General features: G+C 46.2%; 2 protein-coding genes across 2 annotated transcripts; both read right to left on the bottom strand.

Annotated features, from left to right (window-relative positions):
• Positions 1–1,203: 1,203 nt before the first annotated feature.
• LOC122125291 (neutrophil defensin 3-like) lies at positions 1,204–4,024 on the bottom strand. Its single transcript, XM_042699891.1, has 3 exons — positions 3,922–4,024; positions 2,467–2,651; positions 1,204–1,429 (listed from the first exon to the last, which is right to left on the bottom strand). Exons 2-3 carry the CDS (start codon positions 2,636–2,638, stop codon positions 1,320–1,322), a joined length of 282 nt encoding a protein of 93 aa, XP_042555825.1. The 5' UTR covers positions 2,639–2,651; positions 3,922–4,024; the 3' UTR covers positions 1,204–1,319.
• Positions 4,025–20,941: 16,917 nt separating this feature from the next.
• On the bottom strand, positions 20,942–23,749 carry LOC122125294 (neutrophil defensin 3-like). Its single transcript, XM_042699894.1, has 3 exons — positions 23,670–23,749; positions 22,217–22,401; positions 20,942–21,167 (listed from the first exon to the last, which is right to left on the bottom strand). The coding sequence occupies exons 2-3, from the start codon at positions 22,386–22,388 to the stop codon at positions 21,058–21,060; spliced, it is 282 nt and encodes a 93-aa protein (XP_042555828.1). The 5' UTR covers positions 22,389–22,401; positions 23,670–23,749; the 3' UTR covers positions 20,942–21,057.
• Between the last annotated feature and the right edge of the window lie 723 nt (positions 23,750–24,472).

Here is a 24,472-nt window from a genome sequence, read left to right as displayed (position 1 = left end):
GCTTGGTAGCTTCTCTGGACAACTGATTAACCCTGGAGGTGTCTCAGACAGATCATCTTTCCCAGTCAGTGTTTGGCCCACCTCCGTGCTCAGATGAACAACAGGACAGACAACTCTGGCATCCAGATCTCTAGTGGGGAACTGGAAGAGTGCAGAAGTGAAATGGGCAGGAAGTCCCACCCATGGGGGCGGGGCTGGGCTACAGCTCAGGGCTGGGGTCTGGGAGATTCTAACAGTCCCCACAGGCCTCTGCTGGGGTGTTGTGTCCAGGCAGTGTGTGGGAACCTGCAGGCCATGCCAGCAGGAGCCGGATGGCATCCTTCTCCATGAGCTGCTGTTCCTTCCGATGGAAGGAAATGCCGGTCACATTTCCCACATCCAGAGAACATAAACAAATAAAATGCTTGGCGACTTCACAGTGCTAAAGCTAGGCTTTAGTCTCTATCAGGCCAGGTTCTCAGAACTGAGCTTAGTGCTCCTGTTGTTGAGCCTGCAAATCACACCAGCCCCTGCCTTGACCTGACCAAGGGTCTGGTGTCCTGCCAAACTCAGTGTGGCCAGCATGGAGGGGGACGCAGGGCTACTCACACCTCTGACTCTGTTTCTCTGTGTGACCCTGGTGAATAGTTGTGGCTGTGTCTAACAGGCACACTAAGAATCCCAACAGCTCAGACAGGCGTGGAGGGCAGTGAGGGAATTGCCCATAGTAGATTTTTGTTTCTGGACACCAGCTCTCCCTCTAGCAAAGATGGCATCAGGACAGGTGGGGAGATGGGACTCTCAGCTTTCCTCCTTCCTGACACTGTGTTCACTTCCTGACCTGACACGGAGCAGCCTGTGCAGGCTGGCAGGTGATCTGTGCTTTTCCGTATCACTCCCAAGGTTTGCCTAAGTAGATGTGATTTCCTATGAGGAGGGATAGCTTTGTCACTGTTTGAATTGAAGTGCACAATGGCTGGCACTGCCTTTGGCAGAGGTGAAGTGAGAGAGCATCCTGCGCAGATGAGGGCTGGGCTCAGAGCAGGGGGAGGGGGAGGGGTGCGCAGAGCCATTCTGTGTTCTCACATGTGTGGAGACTGTGAGCTCCTCACGGAGGTCAGCGTGGGAGCCAGAGCTGGACTGCAGGAGTGTGATGGAGAGGCTGGGGCTTGGCTGCAGAGCTCAGAGCTCTGAGGACAGAGACACAAGCGAGGAAAGCTCAAATGCGCTGCCCTTTCTGTGATGATTTATTTAGGGTGGGGAAAGCAATGGGGTACATGGGCTGGGAGACACCACCTTTCAGAGAAGATTACAATCTCATTTTCTGTTGCACACGAGGCTCAGCAGCAGAATCTGTAGATGCGGTTGCGGTAAATGCAGGTGCCCAAAGTGCGTTCCCCACCCTGGCAGGCTCCTATTCGGCAGTAACAGTTTCGTCCGGCCTGGACCCCTGGGGGCACAGAGGAAGCATCAGTCAGCTGGGACTTTGGACAGCAGTGAGCGCTGACAGTTTTGACAAGGCAGCCAACAGAGGGGTTTCCTGATGTCCATGTGTCACAGAGCGCAGCATTAATAACCACAAGTCAGCACACACGCAAGAGTGAGTGACACACACACTCCAAACCCTTCCTCATTTATTTTCACTTCTTCTTTCTTAACCTGTGTGTGTTCCTAAGGCTTGAACTCAGGGCTCAATGATCTTGCCTGGCTTTGTCACTCAAAGCTAGTACTCTACAATTTGAACAATACTTCTACATTTTTTTTTATATAATTGGAGATCAGAATCCCTGCCTGGCTTTCAACCATAATCCTCAGCTCTCAGGCTCCTGAGGATCTAGGATTACAGCAGTGAGCACCAGGGCTCAGCTAACTTCACTCCCAGGTGTCCACCCTGCAGCCCACAAATATCCAAACACACCCACATGTCTCCATCTAGTACCTGACCCTCCCACCATGCTGTGGAGGGTGACCCATGCTGGCCACTCCCGTAGTCAGGAGACCCAGAAACAGGGGTGTGAGGCCACGCTGGATGAAACAGCTAACAGGTGACCTGCCTCATCAATAAGCTGAAAGGCTGGCTCAACGGAGCCACAGGGATGAGGATCACAGTCCAAAACCAGCCTCAAGCAAAAAGGAGAGGCTGTGAAATAGAACTGAAGGAAAAGGAGCTACAAATGTACTGCAAGGGACAGAGCTCATCATAAATGGAGGAGACGCTTGTCTAAGAGCAACCCTCCTCACTAACATCCAGAGACAGCTCGTCTCTTGCATTGAACATAGTGATTGTGACACATCTAGGTTGGATTCAGGCCATGCAGAAATGTCACCTTATCGTCACTAGGGTGTCACCATTCAGTAAGAAGAGGAAGGAACAGTCAAATGACAGTGTCTCCTGTCACTTGCTGTAGGACCTGCTGCAGACTCGATTGCTCAGTGTGTCCCTAGCTTCCTTCCAGCGCTGGTCTCTGTCTTGATGACCTCACTCACCTGAATCTTGAAGCACAGAACTGTCATCCTCAAACAGAGAGATGGACGGGACTTGGCCATCTCCCTCCAGGGGTTCCTGGGCTGCAGCTGCCTCAAACATGACTCTGAGAGGCTCACCCTGGGCCTGCAGAGCCAGCAAGGAAAGGACGCCAAGGAGAGCCAGTGTCCCCATGGTCACGAGTCTCCTAGGGACAGGAGGGCAGGAAGTGAGTGCACTGGAGACAGGGGTCCCCTGCAACGAAAGGTCTGTGAGGAAGGTTCACAGATCCTCCCAGAAGACTCTTGCCACCATCCCAAGACTGCTATCCTTCCCCAAGTCGTTGAAATGCCTGTCTTCCCTCCACGGTGCCATCCTGACACTGCTCTGTGTGTCTGGGGACTGCTCAACTCGATCACTGTGATTAGCTACCTCAGAGCTCTTTCTATGTCTTGCTCACATTATCCAACTACTACCACTCTGCTGTTTACATTTGCAGTACTGTACACAAAAATGTAATTTTTTCATTTCTGAACTTCAGGGGAATTGTGAGTAACGCTGCACTGTGTGGAGGTGCAGTCTGAGGTCAGTCCATTATCCAAATGAGCAGGCAATAGCCCTGCTAATGTCAAGGGATTTATCCCCCTGATGAAGGTGTGGGGTCAAAGCAGGAACCAGGTGGAGTCTATATTGGGTCCATAGGCACACAGCCTTCAGGAGAGTTGATGGCGTGCCCTTTGATGTTAGGGAAAGAGCTGGAATACAATATTCAATATTCATCTTTCAAGGAGGAATGAGTGGCAGTAAAATTACAGCTATCTACCTCAAACAACTGGATATGTTGAGAAAATTTTCCTACTGTATCTTGATTTCAAATCAAGGGGATTAAAGTCTAAAATAAAACGAATTCAGAAAATCGTCAGAAGACAATATTGAGAGCAACTCCTTCCCAGGGCATCTGGGAAGTGATTTCTTCCACCTAAAAACCAAAGCTATGGCCAGAAAGCAAAAGTTAAACATGGATTGTATCTGTCCACACAACGTCTGCACAACATATGAAAAGAAACAATAAGAAAAGGCAGAGAATGTTTTGCAAAGCATTCTTCAGATGAGAGATTATTTCTCAGGATATATACACAGGTAACATAATCCAACAGAAAAAATGAAAACAGATTGTTTTTAACGTGAATGAAAACCTCAAAACATTATATTTCCAACTAGGAGAATGTTTCCTGAGTCAATTAATATGTAAACCCCACATGACAATTAGGACCTATGGGTTTCAGGCAAAGCTTTGAGCTTTCCAGTACCTGGGCCTGTAGAGATGCTCTTTGCAGCCCCTAGAGACCTGACAAGCTCCCAAAGAGCTCTGCAAGTGTGAGCTCTTACAAGGTGGTGCTCCTAGAGTGGACAGGGCAGGTTGTCTTCAATGCCCCAACCACAGCGTGGAAGTTCAAAACGAGGTTCCCATTACTTACAGAGGCTTGAGCTGAGCAGAGAGCAGAGATGGGCAGAGAGAAGTTCTGCGTAGGGCTCAGGATGAAGCCCCAGCTGCACACTCCCTGGACAAAGACTCGCCCTATATATGGGATATCAGAGGTGTCTTCATTTCTGGAGGCTGGCTTCTGTTGCATGCATCAAAGAACTCTGGTGCAAGAGCATTTGAGCAATTTAGTATTACATGGGGTCCCACAGCACTCTGCCCCTAGAGGCCCCACCCAGAGGTACTTCTTTTCTCTCAGGCAGTCTTGGCCAGGTCTAGCTAGACACCAGTGGTTATTTCTCCATCAATCTTCACTCAGTGGGGTCTCTTTTGTTGAAAGAGTCTCACGTGCAACACGAAAATAGGAAAAGACAGCAGCAGTTCCTGCCTTACCCACCACAGCTTCTGCCGTGTTAGGGTGACTGGACTGTAGAGCCATGCACAGCTCAGTGCTGGAGGTAAGCACCAAGTGCTCCCGCTACTGTGTGAACACCACACATCCCAACCTCCTCCTAATTCAAATAGGGAACCATTGTAACTTAGACCAGATTTGTCTAGGGAGTTAAGGAGAGAGATGGAGCAAAGGGAGCAATTTCACACTTAGATGGGAGGAATGAGTTCTTGTGAACTGTTTCACAGCTGCTAGACTGCAGTCAATAACAATGTCTATTTCAAAATAGCTACAAGAGACAAAGCTAATGTATCAGCTCAGAGAAATGATAATATTTGAAGTGATTGATATAGTAATAACTCCAATTTGACTGCTGAACAACATATATGTGCATCCAAACACCACATTGCACATCATAAGTTTACACTATTTTAATAGGTCAATTTTAAAAACAAAGACACATTTGACAAAAAGAATTGCATGGACATGGTCAAAAATGGGAAGGAAGAATGGAAGACACTATCGCAATGTGCTGAAGCGTTTGCAATCGTGAGAGCGGTTGGGAGAAGCTCTGGAAACTTAGGCAGGAGATTTGTTAAGGTCTAGGATTAGATGGTAGGAGGCACTGGGGAGGTTGTAGGGAGGTTGGTCAATGTGATTGTGCCACGCACATTTGGTAACTGGTGCTTGTTGAGGTCAGGCCACTAACCTCCACAAAAGAAGGAGCTATGTCCTTGGATCTCTGCATTTCAAGATAGTTATAGAAAGTCTCCTTCGGGGACAAGGCTCTCTCAGGTAGGTAGATTTATAGTCGGGAGCCCAGACCTGTGCATGATTCAGAACAGACCAGACCTGGAGAAATAAGGAAGGCAATTCTATGGGGGTCTTGGTGTGCCTATCATCATAGCCATCCTCTGTGTGTGATGACATGCTTTACACCATTTTAGCCAAGTCGGCAGATGATCCCATTGGGCACACGGTCTATTTCTCTGCACACTGTGGTCTTCTCTTTAATCTAATCACACAAGGAAGGCCTGTCCCATGGTAAGTAGATGTGCTCTGGGTCCTCCTGGACAGGGCACGGCCTGTGGTCATGGCAGAGGAACACCTTGGATCTTTGGGCTCTAAGGTAGGGAATGCAGGCTGGAAGACTCACACAGGGAAAGCCTAATGTCTTAGGAGGATAGAATCAAACCATCCAGGAAAAGAGGCAAGCAGCAGGTGGTGTGTGCCAGGTAGTGCAGTAGACTCAGCACAGGGAAATCTGCCCCCTCTCCACAGACCTCACTGCAGACCTGAGAATCCTCACCTATCCCCTGCCCTTCACACTTGCAAGATGTGATGGTAGGATGTTGACCAAGTCCCCTGGAAACTCCGGGCTGGGTGCAGGCTGTGACAACGTCATTGATCCAAGATTCTCCTCCAGCCTAGATTGCATAGGTGCTGACACATACACAGTAAGTATAGGGCAACTCAATTTTGTGTTACTGAAACAGGCAATTGAGTGGTCATGCACGTCATTTGTGAAGCACAGTTTTCTCTGGAATAGAACTTGTCTTGTGTAAGTGAAGATGGACCAGATACCACAGGCCGACTTGGGTACTTGAGGCTCTTGGCAGCCATTCTAGCTGTAGGAACAACCTTTGCTGTTGTTCATGGAGGCAGTCTCCCTAAACCGGGCACAATCCCAGGGTCCGAGACACAGAGGAGAGGTCTAGAGCTGCGTACTTACACGTTTGGGAAACATGACAGCTTCCCTGAGAAGCGAAGGGAATTTGGTTGCTTAAGCTCATTTCTTTTGCCCATGGACAAAGCCTTTGGATGTGAGTCCAATCCAAATGATGTGTCGGCCAAAAGAGGAGAGATCCTTAACCCTTTCACTCTGAACTGTTGGCCTTGAATTCCCCTCTAAGTGGAGCCAAAATTTTGTTTTAAGTCTTTAATCAAATAGTCTGTTACTTTAATCTGCAAAAGTCTTGCTGGGGAACGTGGAGAGGTAGGGGAAGAAGAGGGGAACATAGTGGGCAAAAAACGAAGGAGTGGGTAACAATGTTCAACAAGAACTGTAATCGTTACCTTACTGACATAACTGAAACCACTGTGTATGGCAGCTTAACCACAAAATGAAATATAATTTAGAGAAAAGACTTGATGGAGAGACAACACACCTGAAAGAATCACAAACACAGATCAGTTGCTTCAAGGAATGTATTTGCTATAGAGAAAGACAATGGAGGCTAAGTACGGGATGAGGGTGCTCCCTCTGTGTCTCAGAGGAAGTGGGGTATTTGGTCTCTGTGCTAGGTGCTCAGCGGCAGCAGAACACGTATGTCTTCCCGCCTTGGATGCAGTATCCAGACACCTTTTCTCCAGGTCGGCAGCAGCAGTGATGACAACGGCACGTGCGTGGGCCTGCAGACACAGAGACAGAGGAGGCAGCATGGAAAGGCAAACTAGGCTCAGAATGGTGGAGAAGGGCAGCATGGGAAGACACGGGAGGCTCAGGATGGTGGAGAAGTTCAGCATGGAAGACACATGAGGCTCAGGATGGGTGGAGAAGGGCAGCATGGGAAGACACGGGAGGCTCAGGATGGGTGGAGAAGGGCAGCATGGGAAGACACGGGAGGCTCAGGATGGTGGAGAAGGACAGCATGGGAAGACACAGGAGGCTCAGGGTGGTGGAGAAGGGCAGCATGGGAAGACACGGGAGGCTCAGGATGGGTGGAGAAGGGCAGCATGGGAAGACACAGGAGGCTCAGGATGGGTGGAGAAGGGCAGCATGGAAAGACACAGGAGGCTCAGGATGGTGGAGAAGGGCAGCATGGGAAGACACAGGAGGGTCAGGGTGGTGGAGAAGGGCAGCATGGGAGACACAGGAGGCTCAGGGTGGTGGAGAAGGGCAGCATGGGAGACACAGGAGGCTCAGGATGGGTGGAGAAGGGCAGCATGGGAAGACACAGGAGGGTCAGGGCAGGTTGCCGTGTTGATGAACTCACAGCCAACATGGTCAGCCGTGCTTAGAGCCAGCGTCCCAGACCCCCACTCTCCTCTCGCCCCATGTGTCTGCCCTCCATTCCCCCTCTGACACACTGAGAACTCTCCCGCACAAGCTCCAGCAATGAACACCTTTTCTCTCAGGCAAGCCAGGATTGTCTCTCTATAGCTACATCAATCCATTTCACTCTATAATGAGCTACTATGCTGGTTTTCTCTAGTGACTTCCAAAGACACATTTTGGAGCCCAAAGTCTGTAGAGGAAGGGTCTCAGGCTGGTGACTCTCACTGTCACTTCTACAAATGAGCACAGCAAGGACAGAGAGGAGCAGCAAGGTCACCTGGGTGGGCCTAGTCGATCTGGACCAGGCTCCTGAGCCTGACTCCAGAGCCGGCTCCCTCCTTCCTCTCCAGGCCCCACCACACTGTCTGCCCTCTCTCACCTGCCTTCTGAAGAGCAGACCTCTCAGGTCCAGTGAAGGACACGGCCATGGTGACCCCTTCCCCAGGCTGCTCCTGCAATGCGTCTTCCTCCACATTTTCAGGGAGAGACTGGGCCTGAGCCTGCAGGGCCAGCAGGAGAAGGGCAGCGAGGAGAGCGAGCGTCCTCATGGCTGGCAGTGACCTGGAGGTGCAGAGCGGGAGCTGAGGGGAGGACAGCATCGCTGTATTTATGGTCGGCCCAGAGCCGCTCCCTGCACGTGACGGGGAGCGATGGGGCGCAGCGCTCAAGGCCCCCTTGATGCTCCTCCATGTGCAGTGCTGCCTCCCAGGACTGGTCTGTGTGTCCAGTGGCGGTCCTCTGATCAAGCTGGTAACGCTGAGGATAAAGTCATCACAGTCTTTCCCGCTTTTCCATCTGCCTTTATTTACATTTTGTGTTTCGAGAAGAAGGAAAGGAAACAATGCTTCATTCACTGAGCTCAGGAGACACAGGCCCATGTTTGGCTGACCATGGAGTCTAGTATGTGACATGGAGTGACCTAGTCCTTGCTGCCCAGGGTTCAGAGGCCTCAGTCACTGCCCTGGGCATGGAGGGCTGGGCGAGTCTCTTCTCTGGGTCAGACTTCACCTGACCTGAGCTTAGCAGAACATGTCTTGGGGTTCGTTGGACTGAAGCCACAGCCACCTGAGCTTTCCATACCTGGGGGCCATGAGCCGACCATGATTACCCTCCACTTGTCTGAGATATTTTTTGTCTGCCCCAAACACATCCTGTGTCACAAGTACTCTGCACACACTTTTCATGGTTACCCTGTGGTGTATCAAGATTCTTTGGGATGGAAGAACCAGAATCTGAAGGAAAAAAAATTCTTTAAGCAAAGTCTTGGCTCACTTTCGACATCACCCACCATGGATGAAAGCCTGAGCTGTTTGCTTAAGCTTCAGTGCCTGGGCCAAACAACTAGAGCATTCATTATCTAGCTACGCTTGCCCAGAAAACTCACTTATGGAAGTAGTGTAATGCAAATGCCTTGAGATGGGGGTGGGATGAGACCTGTTCCCAATTTTCCAATTCTAAAAGAGCGATGGCAGTGACCAGAATGCTGCATCAGCATAGTTAGCAGAAGCACAGAGGGCATCCTGCCCTGCCCGGCCCTGGTCCCACTGTAGACCTTCACCACCTTCATTGAGGGTCATTCTGTGATCTATGGTGTCCGTATTTTGTTTACCAGCCCAGCAAGGTCACCAGGAAGGCCTGGAACCCTGAATCTAGAAACCTAGAAGATGTGGGTTCCTCAGACGTACTGTAGCCAACTGTTTCTGCAGCAACTGTGGGACTTACTTGATAGAGAGTCTTGATCTGAAATTCATGAACCTCCTACCTCAGCCTCCTGCCTCTGATTTCTAGAATTACAGACATTTGCTACCATGCCTGGACCCAAATCTAGTTGTTTTTTGCTTTGGGAGATTTCTCATGTTAATGTTACTGGTTGTACAATGGATATTTCTGCACAGGCCTCCAATGATCTTTCCTCATATTCCACTTCACCTATTCTACCCTTTCTCACCCCCTGCCCCCTTTAAAAGAAATGTTAAAGGTTTCATTATTCTGTTGGTCATAGTTGTGAATAGCATGTGATGGTCATACTTATCTGCCCCTTTCAGCTCCTCCCCTTGTTCTCTCTCCTCCATCTGCTTTCAAACTCAGTCCCCCGTTTGCATTCCTGACAGGAGTCAATATTTGTCTTTCTCAGTCTGGCTTATTTCCTTTAACACAATTATCTCTGGCTCCCTCCATTTCATTGCAAAACATCTCATCCTCATCATGGCTGAGTGCTCTTCCACTGTGTGTGTCCACCTCAGCTCTACACATCCCTCATCAGATGAGGGGCTCCTGAATGGATTCCATCCTGTCCCATGGTGAACAGGGCTTGTCTTGTCCATGTCTAGGATTTCAGTTCAGTTGTCTCTTCCCACCCTAAATTTCACTTGTCATCTCCAGATGGTAGCGCTCATGTCACCTCTGCACTTGCTCGTGGGGAAGAAGATACTTATTCTACGACAGACATTTCCCTTCCACAGACACAGGCTACTGTGGAGGTCACCCTGTGAGCCAGACATCCAAGGCCATGTTCTTTACAGATCTGGGTCTCTGGACCTAAAGGACAATTCTGGAATTTTTTGGTCTCTCTAACCTAAGAACAGTGTGTGTCTGTTCTGAAAGCCATAGGTTCTAACCCCAAACAATCCAGCAGCTGTTGATAGACACTTGGGCAGAGGGAGGGTAGAGGCCCACTGGGCTTTTCATCTCAGCTGTGAAGTGACACATGGTTTCTTGAGGGTAGCATAAGAGTCCTCATGGACAAGTCCATAGCCAAATACACACAAGTGCGGGGCAGGTGGAAATGTTAGATCAACACAACATCAAAGGATGGGAGGAGAATGAGGGCTAACCATGTTTCCTTTTCTTATCTCCACCTCTTCTGTCACTCCCACATATACAAACACTACAGTCCAAACCCCTGATACCACATTCAACACGGAAAACCATGCAATGATCCAGATTCATCCTTCACAGACCCAAGGAATGGTCCAGAATCCTCCTCACAGACCAGGCCAGAATGATCCAGAAGCCTCTTCCACAGCCAGCATGCTGTCCATTGCAGGACCCTGGCAATCACATGAGGATTTCTTCCTCTTGTTCATGTTGTCTGACTACCTACGACTACCTACCCTCCATTCCCAATCTAAGCACAGGGGATGGCTCTGAAGTGTAGTCTGCTGAGCTTCCTGTGTGTCTGCTCCTAGTAACTGCCGTGTCTCTCGGGTGTCCTCAGTCCTAGGAGCTGACCTATGCCCACATGGTAGTCCCTGCAAGTGGGACCACCTGTGAGGAAGTGGGCATGTGGCACTGCAGTAGCAAAGGATGACCATCAGGAGGTACTGTGATGCATAAGAAACAAATGAGCTTCCCCAGAGTCTTAAGGGGAAGAGGACTGCAGAGAGACTGAGCAAAGCTGTGGTCTTCTGAACCCCAAGCAGATGCCCAAGTAGGATGGGAGATTCCACAAGAGAGACAGAGTCCACAAGAGGGGCAGGTGTTCCTGTGCTAACACAGGTCTGCTGAACGCTTGCCAGGCTTCCCCAAAATAGGTCAATCCCTATCAATTGGGGATTTTGACTGCATTGGAGAACCTTCTCTTCTTACTGAAGTTAAGGTGCTAAAACAATGAGTGAGATAAAGAACCAGCATTGGGAACATTCCTATGAGCTTGAGCATGCTTGTTAGCTTCTCTGGACAACTGATTAACCCTGGAGGTGTCTCAGACAGATCATCTTTCCCAGTCAGGGTTTGGCCCACCTCCGTGCTCAGATGAACAACAGAACACACATCTTCTGCATCCAGATCCCTAGTGGGGCACTGGAAGAGGGCAGAAGTGAAATGGGCAGGAAGTCCCACCCATGGGGGCGGGGCTGGGCCACAGCTCAGGCCTGGGCTCTGGGAGGTTCTAATAGTCCCCACAGGCCTCTGCTGGGGTGCTGGGTCCAGGCACTGTGCGGGAGCCTGCAGGCCTTGCCAGCAGGAGCCGGATGGCATGTGAGGACATCATCCTTCTCCATGAGCTGCTGTTCCTTCAGATGGAAGGAAACGCCGGTCACATTTCCCACATCCAGAGAACATAAACAAATAAACTTAAAACACAAGCCAGCAAGGGAGATGCACACATGTACACCTACACACACCCAGTTCTTCTACATGGTTAGCACCTATATATTACATCGTATTAACTAATTGATACATGATCATGTACTTATATATTATAACATGAGCATATAGCAATAGACAAAGTTGTTGGGAAAGACACACATATCTAATGTGTAAAATTATTATTATTTTTTTTTAATTTAATTTTATTTTATTTGAGAACATACTGTACAGAGGGGTTACAATTACATGGGCAGGATAATGCATACATTTCTTACCAAGCATTGCAGCCTCCTCCTTTGTTTACCCTTCACCTCCCTTCCCAGCCTCCCCCATCCCTCCCACCCAATCATACCCCCCCCCCACCGACATTGTAAAGCTGGTTTTGACATGACATTTTGTACTTCTCATTGTTGCAACAGGTCCACCTGAATCCTTAAACGACTTGTTTGTCCCCATCTCCTCCACATGTTATACTGACATCAAATATAGTGAAAGCGGGGGTTGCACTGTGGGGGAGGGACATACAAAGCAACAAAGAAATAATCTTATAAATGCGTTAGAAACACATGCATGAAAGAAACAAAAACATTAAAATACATATTTGAGGTTTCGTTTTCCTAACATCACATTATCTGACTTTTTCCGCTTGACTCATACCTATACTAGATATTGCAAATAAGGGAAACCATGGGACCTATGTTTCTTTGGGCCTGGCTTACTTCACTTAATATAATTTTTTCCAAGCCTTTCCATTTCCTAAGAAATGGGGAAATGTCATTCTTTCTGATGGAGGCATAGAATTCCATTGTGTATATATACCACATCTTCTTGATCCATTCATCTACTGAGGAGCATCTGGGTTGGTTCCATGTCTTAGGTATGGTAAATAATGCTGCAATAAACATAGTTGTGCTGGTAGCTTTAGTGTGGCCTTGTTTGTGATCATTTGGGTAAATGCCCAAAAGTGGGATTGCTGGGTCATTGGGGAGCTCTATGTGGAGTCTTTTGAGGAACCTCCATACTGCTTTCCAAAGTGGTTGAACAAGTTTACATTCCCACCAACAATGAAGTAAGGTTCCTTTCTGTCCACATCCCCTCCAGCATCTGTTGTTGTTAGAGTTCTTGATTTTTGCTGTTCTAACTGGAGTGAGGTGATATCTCAATGTTGTTTTGATTTGCATTTCTTTTATGGCTAGGGATGTTGAACATTTCTTCATGTGTCTATTGGCCATCCTTCTTTCTTCTTCAGAGAAGCTTCTCTTTAAGTCTTTCGCCCACTTACTTATTGGGCAGTTGTTTCTTTGAGGATTTGTTGTTGGGTGGTTTAATTTTTTGAGTTCCAAGTATATTTTAGATATGAGACCCTTGTCCGTTGTATGGCTAGTAAAGATCTTCTCCCAGTCCGTGGGCTTTCTATTGATCTTGCTAGCTATGTCATTTGCCCTGCAGAAGCTCTGCAACCTTATACAATCCCATTTGTCCAGCAACCTTATACAATCCCATTTGTCCAGCCTTTCTTTGATTTGTTGTGTTTCCGGGTCTCTATTCAGAAAATTTCGGCCTGAGCCAAGGAGACCCAGGGTTTCTCCTATTCCATCCTGTAATGTTTTCAGAGTGTCTGCTTTGACTTCAAGGTCTTTGATCCATTTGGAGTTGATTCTGGTGCAGGGTGATATATAAGGATCTAGCTTTAGTTTTCTACATGTAGTTAACCAGTTTTGCCAGCACCATTTACTGAAGAGGCTGTCTGTCTTCCATTCTATTGTTTTAGCTCCCTTATCGAAGATTAGATGGCTATAGGTCTGTAGGTTCATTTCTGGGTTTTCAATTCTATTCCATTGGTCCTGAGGTCTGTTCTTATGCCAATACCAAGCTGTTTTGATTACTATGGCTTTATAGTAGAGTTTGAAATTTGGTATTGATATTCCTCCAGCAGTGTTCTTTCCGTTGAGGAGCGATTTTGCTATTCGGGGTCTTTTATTGTTCCATATGAATTTTTGGATTGCCTCTTCTATTTCCTTGAAGAATGAGGGTGGAATTTTGATAGGTATTGCGTTGAATTTGTAGATAGCCTTGGGAAGTATTGCCATTTTCACGATGTTAATCTTTCCAATCCAGGAGCATGGGAGGTTTTGCCATTTTTTAAGTTCTGTGTTGATTTCCTTTTTCAAGATTTTAAAGTTTTCATCAAAGAGGTCCTTCACTTCTTTAGTTAAGTTAATTCCGAGGTATTTTATTTTTTGTGGGGCTATTACAAATGGAGTTGCTTTCCTAATTTCAGCCACACTTTTCTCATTGTTGGCATACAGAAAAGCCATTGATTTTTGGGGGTTAATTTTATAACCTGCTACTTTGCCAAAGTTTTGAATCAGCTTGAGTAATTTGGGAGTGGAGTCTATGGGATTCTTTAAATACAAGATCATGTCATCTGCAAAGAGGGAGAATTTTATTTCTTCTTTCCCTATTTGGATCCCCTTTATGTCTGCATCTTGTCTTATTGCTGTAGCTAGGCATTCTAATACTAGATTGAAGAGGAGTGGAGAGAGTGGGCATCCTTGTCTTGTTCCTGAGTTAAGAGGAAATGGCTTTAGTTTTTCACCATTGAGTATAATGCTGGCTGTAGGTTTGTCATATACAGACTTTATTGTATTGAGGAATGTTCCATGGATTCCTAATTTTTCCAAAACCTTCATCATAAAGGGGTGTTGGATCTTGTCGAATGCTTTTTCTGCGTCTATTGAGATAACCATGTGGTTCTTATTCTTGCTCCTGTTGATGTGATGAATAATATTAATTGATTTGCGTATATTGAACCAGCTTCGCATCCCTGAAATGAATCCTGTTTGATCGTGGTGTATGATTTTTTGGATGAATTGTTGAAGTCGGTTGGCCAAAATTTTGTTGAGAAGTTTTGCATCAATGTTCATCAAAGAAATGGGTCTATAGTTCTCTTTCTTTGATGAGTCCCTGCCTGGTTTTGGGATGAGGGTTATGATGGCTTCATAGAATGTGTTCGGTAGTGAGCTTTCTCTTTCAATTTCATTGAAGAGTTGGAGGAGAATTGGTGTGAGCTCTGCTTTGAAGGCCTTGTAAAATTCCGCTGTGAAACCATCTGGTCCTGGACTTTTCTTAGCTGGGAGGTCTCTTATTGCTGTTTCTATTTCAATGCTTGATATGGGCCTGTTAAGATAGTTTGCCTCATCTTGGTTTAGTTTTGGCATGTCAATATTTGCTAGGAAGAGGTCCATTTCTGTCAAGTTCTCGAACTTATTAGCATAAAGTTTTGAGAAGTATTCCCTTATAATGTTCTGAATCTTGGTTGTTTCCGTGGTGATGTTTCCATTCTCATCTCTGAGTTTATTAATTTGGGTGTGTTCTCTTCTTTTTCTGATAAGATTTGCTAAGGGTCTGTCAATTTTGTTAAGTTTTTCGAAGAACCAACTCTTTGTTTTGTTGATTCTTTCTATAGTTTTTTTGGATTCTAATTCATTTAATTCTGATTTAATTTTGATTATTTCTTTCCGTCTACTGGATTGGGGTTTATGTTGCTGCTCTTTTTCAAGGAGGTTTAGATGTGTCATTAAATTGTTAGTTTCAGATCTCTCCAATTTGTTGACGTAGGAGCTCAGAGCTATAAACTTGCCTCTGAGTACTGCCTTTGCTGTGTCCCAGAGGAGCTGGTATTTTGTGTGTTCATTTTTGTTGAATAGCATGAACATTTGAATTTCCTTTCTAATCTCTTCCATGACCCACTCATGATTCAGCAGTGTGTTGTTCAGCCTCCATGTGATACCGGACTTTCTTTGGTGGCTTTTGGTGTTGAGTTCTAACTTTATTCCCTTGTGGTCAGAGAGAATGCAAGGTATAACTTCAATGTTTCTGAATTTAGACAAGTTTGCTTTGTGGCCTAAAATGTGGTCTATTTTAGAAAACGTTCCATGTGCTGCTGAGAAAAACGTGTATTCTGATGCTGCTGGGTGAAATGTTCGGTAAATGTCTGTTAAGTCTAGTTGATCTATGCAGCTGTTTAGATCTGCGGTTTCTCTGTTGAGTTTTTGCCGAGTTGATCTATCTAGTGGGGAGAGTGGTGTGTTAAAATCCCCAACAATTAATGTCTTTGGATCTATATGGGATTTGAGGGAAAGTAGCATTTCTTTGATAAATTTGGGTGCTCCATTGTTTGGCGAATAGATATTTAGAATTGTAATATCCTCCTGAAGGAGAGATCCTTTAATTAGTATGTAGCGACCTTCTTTATCTCTTTTCACGAATTTTAATTTGAAGTCTATTTTATCTGATATTAGGATTGCAACTCCCGCCTGTTTATGGGGGCCGTTTGCTTGGTAGATTTTGTTCCAGCCTTTAACATTGAAAATGTGTTTGTTTTTACGGGCAAGATGTGACTCCTGCAGGCAGCAGATAGAAGGGTCTTGTTTTTTAATCCAACTAGACAGTCTATGTCGCTTAATTGGAGAGTTCAGTCCGTTAACATTAAGAGATAGGACTGAGAGGTATTTGGGAGTTCCTGCCATGTTATCTACCTTCTTGGGGGCTGCGAAAACTGGGTTCTTCCTATGGTTCTTGGATTCTCAGTTTGGGTGCAGTTTCTTGGCCTTTATTGCGGTCTTGTTGGTTTTCTATGTGTAGGACATCTTTAAGAATCTTTTGTAGGGCTGGTTTGGTGGAGATGTATTGTTTCAATTTTTCTTTGCTATGGAAGGTTTTTATTTGGCCTTCAGTTATGAAGGAGAGTTTAGCTGGGTACAGTATTCTTGGTTGATAGTTGTTTGTTTTTAGGGCATGGCATACATCATTCCAGGCTCTTCTTGCTTTGATTGTCTCTGCTGAGAAATCTGAGGTGATTCTAATTGGTTTCCCTTTATAAGTGATTACCCTTTTCTCTCTGACAGCTTTAAGGATCTTTTCCTTGTTCTGAGTTGATCCTGTGTGGATTATAATGTGACGGTGGGATGTCCTATTCTGGTCTGGTCTATTTGGGGTTCTAAAGGCTTCTTGTATCTGGACAGGCCTATCTTTTTGCATGTTTGGGAAGTTCTCTGCTAGGATCCTGCTAAACAGATTTCCTAGACCATTAACTTCTGTTTCTAGGTGCTCCTCTACACCCATTATCCTTAGATTAGGCCTTCTGATGGTGTCTTCCAGGTGTTGGATAGATCTATCATATTTCTTGGACTTGTCTTGGATGGTTGTATGTTCTTTCTCTATAATATCTAGGCTGTCTTCAATCCCTGAGATTCGATCTTCTGCATGGTCTAACCTGCTGTCAAGACTCTCTACTTTGTTTTTTATCTCTTTTCCTTCTAGTTGGTCAGCTTTGATGGCTTCAAGTTCTTTGTTGAAGCTCTGTTTTAGGTCTTGTATGAATTTCTTTACTTCCTTAATTTGGTGTTCAGTGTTTGTCCTCAAATCACTTAGTTGATTGGTTATGGTTTCTTTGGGCTCCCATTCCTTCTGTTGGGTTCCATTCAGCATTCCCTTTGTGGTCTCCCTGACTTCCTTCAGCTCTTTGTTAATGGATTCCATGAATGCCTTTAGTGATTTTTGTGTGTTCTCTACCTGGTCTCTCAATTCCTGTATTACTCTTTGATTAGCTTCCTCCCGTTCGTGGGATTCCTGCAGATCTCTTTGAGTGTTCTCAGCCTGCTCACGCCATTCCTCTCTTTCTCTTTGAGTATTCTCAAGTTGTTCACGCAAATCCTGTATCAGTTTTTGAGTAGCTTCCTCACGCTTATGATATTCCTGTATAAACTTCTGGGATGCCTCCTCTCTCTCCCTATCACGCTCATACAGAGTCCTTTGTACGTTGTCAAACTTTTCATTTATCATGTTTGCCAGCAGTGTTTGTAGAGCTGTTTGGGAACTCTCCTCTGGATTATTCATTATCTGTTCTAACCCCTGATTATCAGGATTGGGAATTGAGATACCCGAATTTGCCATTTTTCTTGTGTTTTTCCGGCTTACTCTGACCATTTGAGATGAAGATAGCACCAGTTTTGTGCTAGAACACTATCTTAAGGCAACCATCAACCAAAGTTTGCATTTGTACAGTCAATAGTCTACAGATACAATCTAGTTCAACAGATACATCTATTCGACATCAAACAACTTTATGTTAAAGGACTTCGAACCGCAGAGAAGAATTTGGAAAACCAGAAATTATTAGGGTTAGGGAGAGATGTGGGTAAAAAATAGGAATAGATTGGTGTGGGGAGGCACAGGGAGAGTTAACTATATCCTAATCACAATGCAGGAAATAGGTTGGGTAGGATGTAAGTAGAGAGAGAGAGAAAAAGAAGAAAGGGAAAGGGGAATGAAAAGAGACCAGAAAATAAAATAGAAACGTAAAAATTAATGTTATTTTAGAGATTAAAAGACCATCTATTTATAGAGGAATATGAATATGTTGAGAGAAAGGGAGGGACATAGAGGAGATGAGAAAAACTTTAAAAAAATGCTTAAAATATTATATAGGTATAAAGAGGTAGTACTGCTATTAATGAATTTAAGTCTCAGAGGTTTTGAATTGAGTAATAAGTTTGTGGATTAAGTGTGTACACAATGGGGGATAGGGTCTACTGGTTAACTACGGGTTTATCTGAGGATGTGCAGGACAAGAGTTAAGTCACATAAAGATGAACAAAGAGGAAAAGATGGAAAGGATAGGAAAGTGAGAAGAAAAGATCAGAAGTTCAGTAGAGCTAGAAAAAAAAAACAAAAAGATAATTAAGAATGAAAGAAAAAGAGAAAGAAGACAAGAAAAGAAAAGAAAACACACATTCACGTATTCCTAAAATAAAAATTATAAGAGGAGAAAAAAAAAAAAGTTAATGGAAAACAATTATTTTTTCAGAAGAGGCAAAAATTAAAGATTAATAAAAGTTTTAGAAAAGCAAAAAAAAATTTTATATATATATATAAGGTAACAAAAAAATGAAAAAAAAACAAAACAAGAAAAAGAAAAAAAAGAAAAGAAGAAGAAGAAAAAAAAAGTTCTTTGATTTTTTTTTTTTTGGGGGGGAGGGGTGGGAAAAGTCCTGTATATCCCTTTTGTCTGTAATCAGAGTCTGGTTGGAGTCTCTGGTCAGCTTGAGGTCCTGTGGCTTGATTGGTTTCTTAAGTCAGTTTGTTGGAACAGGCAGAAAAATGCTCTGCTTTACCCAAGATTTTGAGATCCCCCTCCCAGGTTAGTTTACTGGGAGGGTAATCTGCTTTGAGAATCACAAAAGAGGGGGATGCAGTGATGAGGCTAGGTTCTGGGTAGAGTTGAGGCCTTTCAACGAACAGTAGCTTTTCCCTGGGGCTATTTTGTGAAAAAAAAAAACTCACAGCACCCAGCCTGGAGCCATTCTCAGGGTTTCTGTTTTTCAATTGATTGTGGTGGCTGCTAGAGGGTGGGGCAGCCTCTGGCTCTGGTTACCCGGTGAGGAGAGCCACTCCAATGGCTGGCGCCTGAGCTGGGTGACTTTTCCCTGGATGGAACTGAGTCTGTGAGGTCACTTCGCCGTTAAGTTCTTGTGACCTGCTAAATGACTCGTTTTATTCCAAGGGCTGAGCTGGAGCTAGCCGCTCCTCCGAGCTTTGTCGGTATCCAAGATGGAGATCACCGGTGCTGGGGGGGGAGGGGTGGCCTTCCCTCCTCTGCTCCCAGAGAAGGAGTGAGGAAGTGGGGCTTCTACTCACGCGGAGTCTTGGATCCCGGGTCGTCTCTGGTCTGCAAAGTGCAGGATGAAGTTGTCCGCTCCTTGTCGGTTCTTGCTGGTGTTGAGTACAATCCACTCGTCCGCTGCGTCTGGCTCCTTCGTCCCGGACTGCGTCTCAGGTATGCCTCCGCGGCGGTGGTCGCCGCTGCGACCCTGCCGCCGCAGCGGCAGCTGCTCAGATGTGTCTGCTTGGCTTCCCCTCTCTTGACTAACTCTCTGTCCTGTGATGGCACACTTGGTGTGATTCTCTGGCTTGGGACTGTTCACTGGAACTCTGAAACTGTTTTCTATGCAAGAGCTTGTTCAGATTCCAGCTTCTCCTCCACCATCTTCCCGGAACTCCTCTGTGGAGTCTTTTGAGGAACCTGCATACTGCTCTGTAAAATTATTATGTATAAAAAATAACGCCTAATTTGTACATTAGCATGTGGTACAAAGTATGTACCATATATAATACTATCATACTATATTATATTTATTACCATTACACCGTTCTTGCGATATATATGTATTATGAATGGAAATTTTCTGAACAATTTCTATTATAGTGGTTCTTTGAATGAATGAGGTTATTTACATCTTGTAGATAAATATAGAGAGATGTTTGCAGATAGTTGATGAAAAGAAATCTCCCCAGGACCGTGAAGTGGGACCTTCTGGGGGAGGTCTCTCCATTCTACATCTGAGTCCCGGGACATCACATAGCCTTTCACCTGCTAGTCTGCTCTGGGGCTCAGAAAGCTCTGCCTTGCAGATGGTAGAATAACATGCCTCGGTCTGGATCAGCACTTTTATCTACTTGAAAGAAGCAGTGTGACCTGGGTGTCACACATGGATTGGAATCATTATTTAAAGCAGAATAAAAGATGCTGAGAACTGTCTGATGTTTCCCCCAGGGAGATAAAACCTAACATGACCAATCAATGTGTTTTTCTTGAGGATAAAATGCTTGGTGTTTTCACAGTGCTAAAGCCAGGGTTTCCAGATACAGAGTCGCCTAGAACCGAGTCTCCATCAGGCCAGGTTCTCAGGATTGAGCTTTGTGCTCCTGTTGCTGAGCCTGCAAATCACACCAGTGCCTTCCTTGACCTGACAAAGGGCCTGGTGTCCTGCCAACCTCAGTGTGGCCAGCACGGAGGGGGACGCAGGGCTACTCACACCTCTGACTCTGTTTCTCTGTGTGACCCTGGTGCATAGCTGTGGCTGTGTCTCACCCGAACAGTCAGAATCCCAACAGCTCAGACAGGCGTGGAGGGCAGTGAGGGAATTGCCCATAGTAGATTTCTGTTTCTGGACACCAGCTCTCCCTCTAGCAAACAGGGCTACAGGAGAGGTGGGGAGATGGGACTCTCAGCTTTCCTCCTTCCTGACACTGTGTTCACTTCCTGACCTGACACGGAGCAGCCTGTGCAGGCTGGCAGGTGATCTGTGCTTTTCCGTTTCTCTCCCAAGCTTTGCCTAAGTAGATGTGATTTCCTAAGAGGAGGGATAGCTTTGTCACTGTTTGAATTGAAGTGCACAATGGCTGGCACTGCCTTTGCAGAGGTGAAGTGCACATGAGGGCAGGGCTCAGAGCAGGGCAGGGGGAGGGGTGCGCAGAGCCATTCTGTGTTCTCACATGTGTGGAGACTGTGAGCTCCTCACGGAGGTCAGCGTGGGAGCCAGAGCTGGACTGCAGGAGTGTGATGGAGAGGCTGGGGCTTGGCTGCAGAGCTCAGAGCTCTGAGGACAGAGACACCAGCGAGGAAAGATCAAATGCGCTGCCCTTTCTGTGATGATTTATTTAGGGTGGGGAAAGCAATGGGGTACATGGGCTGGGAGACACCACCTTTCAGAGAAGATTACAATCTCATTTTCTGTTGCACACGAGGCTCAGCAGCAGAATCTGTAGATGCGGTTGCGGTAAATGCAGGTGCCCAAAGTGCGTTCCCCACCCTGGCAGGCTCCTATTCGGCAGTAACAGTTTCGTCCGGCCTGGACCCCTGGGGGCACAGAGGAAGCATCAGTCAGCTGGCACCTTGGACAGCAGTGAGCGCTGACAGTTTTGACAAGGCAGCCAACAGAGGGGTTGCTTGTGTCCATGTGTCACAGAGCGCAGCATTAATAACCACAAGTCAACACACACGCAAGAGTGAGTGACACACACACTCCAAACCCTTCCTCATTTATTTTCACTTCTTCTTTCTTAACCTGTGTGTGTTCCTAAGGCTTGAACTCAGGGCTCAGTGTTCTTGCTTGGCTTTGTCACTCAAAGCTAGTGCTCTACAATTTGAACCACACTTGTATATTTTTTAGATAATTGGAGATCAGAAACTCATAGGCATTTCTTCCCTGCCTGGCTTTCAACCATAATCCTCAGCTCTCAGGCTCCTGAGGACCTAGGATTACAGCAGTGAGCACCAGGGCTCAGCTAACTTCACTTCCAGGTGTCCACCCTGCAGCCCACAAATATCCAAACACACCCACATGTCTCCATCTAGTACCTGACCCTCCCACCATGCTGTGGATGGTGACCCATGCTGGCCACTCCCATAGACAGGAGACCCAGAAACAGGGGTGTGAGGCCATGCTGGATGAAATAGCTAACAGTTCACCTGCCTCACCAATAAGCTGATATGATGGCTCAATGGAGCCACAGGGATGAGGATCACAGTCCAAAACCAGCCTCAAGCAAAAAGGAGAGGCTGTGAAATAGAACTGAAGGAAAAGGAGCTACAAATGTACTGCAAGGGACAGAGCTCATCATAAATGGAGGAGACGCTTGTCTAAGAGCAACCCTCCTCACTAACATCCAGAGACAGCTCGTCTCTTGCATTGAACATAGTGATGGTGACACATCTAGGTTGGATTCAGGCCTTGCAGAAAGGTCACCTTATCGTCACTAGGGTGTCACCATTCAGTAAGAAGAGGAAGGGACAGTCAAATGACAGTGTCTCCTGTCACTTGCTGTAGGACCTGCTGCAGACTGGATTGCTCAGTGTGTCCCTAGCTTCCTTCCAGCCCTGGTCTCTGTCTTGATGACCTTACTCACCTGAATCTTGAAGCACAGAACTGTCATCCTCAAACAGAGAGATGGACGGGACTTGGCCATCTCCCTCCAGGGATTGCTGGGCAGCAGCTGCCTCAAACGTGACTCTGAGAGGCTCACCCTGGGCCTGCAGAGCCAGCAAGGAAAGGACGCCAAGGAGAGCCAGTGTCCTCATGGTCACGAGTCTCCTAGGGACGGGAGGGCAGGAAGTGAGTGCACTGGAGACAGGGGTCCCCTGCAATGAAAGGTCTGTCGGGAAGGTTCAGAGATCCTCCCAGAAGACACTTGCCACCATCCCAAGCTGCCATCCTTCCGCAAGTTGTTGGAAGGCCCGTCTTCCCTCCACGCTGCCATCCTGACACTGCTCTGTGTGTCTGGGGACTGCTCAACTTGATCACTGTGATGAGCTACCTCAGAGCTCTTTCTATGTCTTTCTCACATTAATCAACTACTACCACTCTGCTGTTTACATTTCCAGTAATGTACACAAAAATGTGTGTTTTTCATTCATGAACTTCAGGGGATATTGTGAGTGACTCTGCACTGTGTGGAGGTGCAGTCTGAGGTCAGTCCATTATCCAAATGAGCAGGCAATAGCCCTGCTAACGTCAAGGGAATTATCCCCCTGATGAAGGCGTGGGGTCAAAGCAGGAACCAGGTGGAGTCTATATTGGGTCCACAGGCACACAGACTTCAGGAGAGTTGATGGCCCGCCCTTTGATGTTAGGGAAAGAGTTGGAATACAATATTCAATATTCATCTTTCAAGGAGGAATGAGTGGCACTAAAATTACAGCTATCTACCTCAAACAACTGGAAATGGTGAGAAAATTTTCCTACTGTATCTTGATTTCAAATCAAGGGGATTAAAGTCTGAAACAAGACTTGAATTCAGAAAATCGTCAGAAGACAACTTGAGAGTAACTTCTTCACAGGGCATCTGGGAATTGATTTCTTCCTCCTAAAAACCAAAACTATGGCCAGAAAGCATAAGTTAAACATGGATACTACCTGTCCACACAATATCTGCACAACAGACTAAAAGAAGCAATAAGAAAAGGCAGAGAATGTTTGCAAATCATTCTACTGATGAGAGAATATTTCTCAGGATATATACACAGCTAACATAATCCAACAGAAAAAATAAAAACAGATTTTTTAACGTGGCTGAAAACTGCCAAACATTGTATTTCCAATGAAGAGAAGGTTTCCTGAGTCGATGAATATGTGAACCACACATGACAATTGGGACCTATGGGTTTCGGGCAAGCGTTGAGCTTTCCAAAACCTGGGCCTGTAGAGAGGCTCTTTGCAGCCCCTAGAGACCTGACAAGCTCCCAAAGAGCTCTGCAAGTGTGAGCTCTTACAAGGTGGTGCTCCTAGAGTGGACGGGGATGGGTTGTCTTCCATGCCCCAACCACAGCGTGGAAGGTCAAAAGGAGGTTCCCATTACTTACAGAGGCTTGAGCTGAGCAGAGAGCAGAGATGGGCAGAGAGAAGTTCTGCGTCAGGGCTCAGGATGAAACCCCAGCTGCACACTCCCTGGCAAAGACTCACCCTATATATGGCACATCAGCAGTGTCTTCATTTCTGGAGGCTGGCTTCTGTTGCATGCATCAAAGAACTCTGGTGCAAGAGCATTTGAGCAATTTAGTGTTACGTGGGGTCCCACAGCACCCTGCCCTCTAAGGCCCCCACCTAGAGGGATTTCTTTTCTCTCAGGCAGTCTTGGCCAGGTCTAGCTAGCCACCAGCTCCATATGCTGTCACTCAGTGGGGTCTCTTTTGTTGAAAGAAACTCACCTGTAACACGAAATAGGAACAGACAGCAGCAGCTCCTGCCTTACCACCACAGCTTCTGCCGTGTTAGGGTGACTGGACTGTAGAGCCATGCACAGCTCAGTGCTGGAGGTAAGCACCAAGTGCTCTCGCTACTGTGTGAACACCACACATCCCAACCTCCTCCTAATGCAAATGTGGAACCATTGTAACTTAGACCAGATGTGTCTAGGGAGTTAAGGAGAGGGATGGAGCAAAGGGTGCAACATCACACTTAGATTGGAGGAATGAGTTCTGGTGAACTGTTTCACAACTGCTAGACCCCAGTCAATAACAATGTCTATTTCAACATAGCTAAAAGAGACAATGCTAATGTTTTAGCTCAGAGAAATGATAATATTTGAAGTGATTGATACATGGATTACTCCAATTTGACTGCTGAATAACATATACATGCATCCAACACCACATTGCATATGATA

This window comes from Dipodomys spectabilis, unplaced genomic scaffold (assembly GCF_019054845.1).
Source record: "Dipodomys spectabilis isolate Male_0828 unplaced genomic scaffold, ASM1905484v1 ptg000263l, whole genome shotgun sequence".
NCBI lineage: Eukaryota > Metazoa > Chordata > Mammalia > Rodentia > Heteromyidae > Dipodomys > Dipodomys spectabilis.
This window is presented reverse-complemented; position numbering and strand designations above follow the sequence as displayed.

Excerpts from the sequence above, each read along its gene's own strand:
- LOC122125291 (XM_042699891.1), bottom strand. The coding sequence starts at position 2,638 with ATGGGGACACTGGCTCTCCTTGGCGTCCTTTCCTTGCTGGCTCTGCAG. Across the intron at positions 1,430-2,466 it reads TTCTGTGCTTCAAGATTCAG|GGGTCCAGGCCGGACGAAAC; the intron begins GTGAGTGAGGTC and ends CTGTGCCCCCAG.
- LOC122125294 (XM_042699894.1), bottom strand. The coding sequence starts at position 22,388 with ATGAGGACACTGGCTCTCCTTGGCGTCCTTTCCTTGCTGGCTCTGCAG. Across the intron at positions 21,168-22,216 it reads TTCTGTGCTTCAAGATTCAG|GGGTCCAGGCCGGACGAAAC; the intron begins GTGAGTAAGGTC and ends CTGTGCCCCCAG.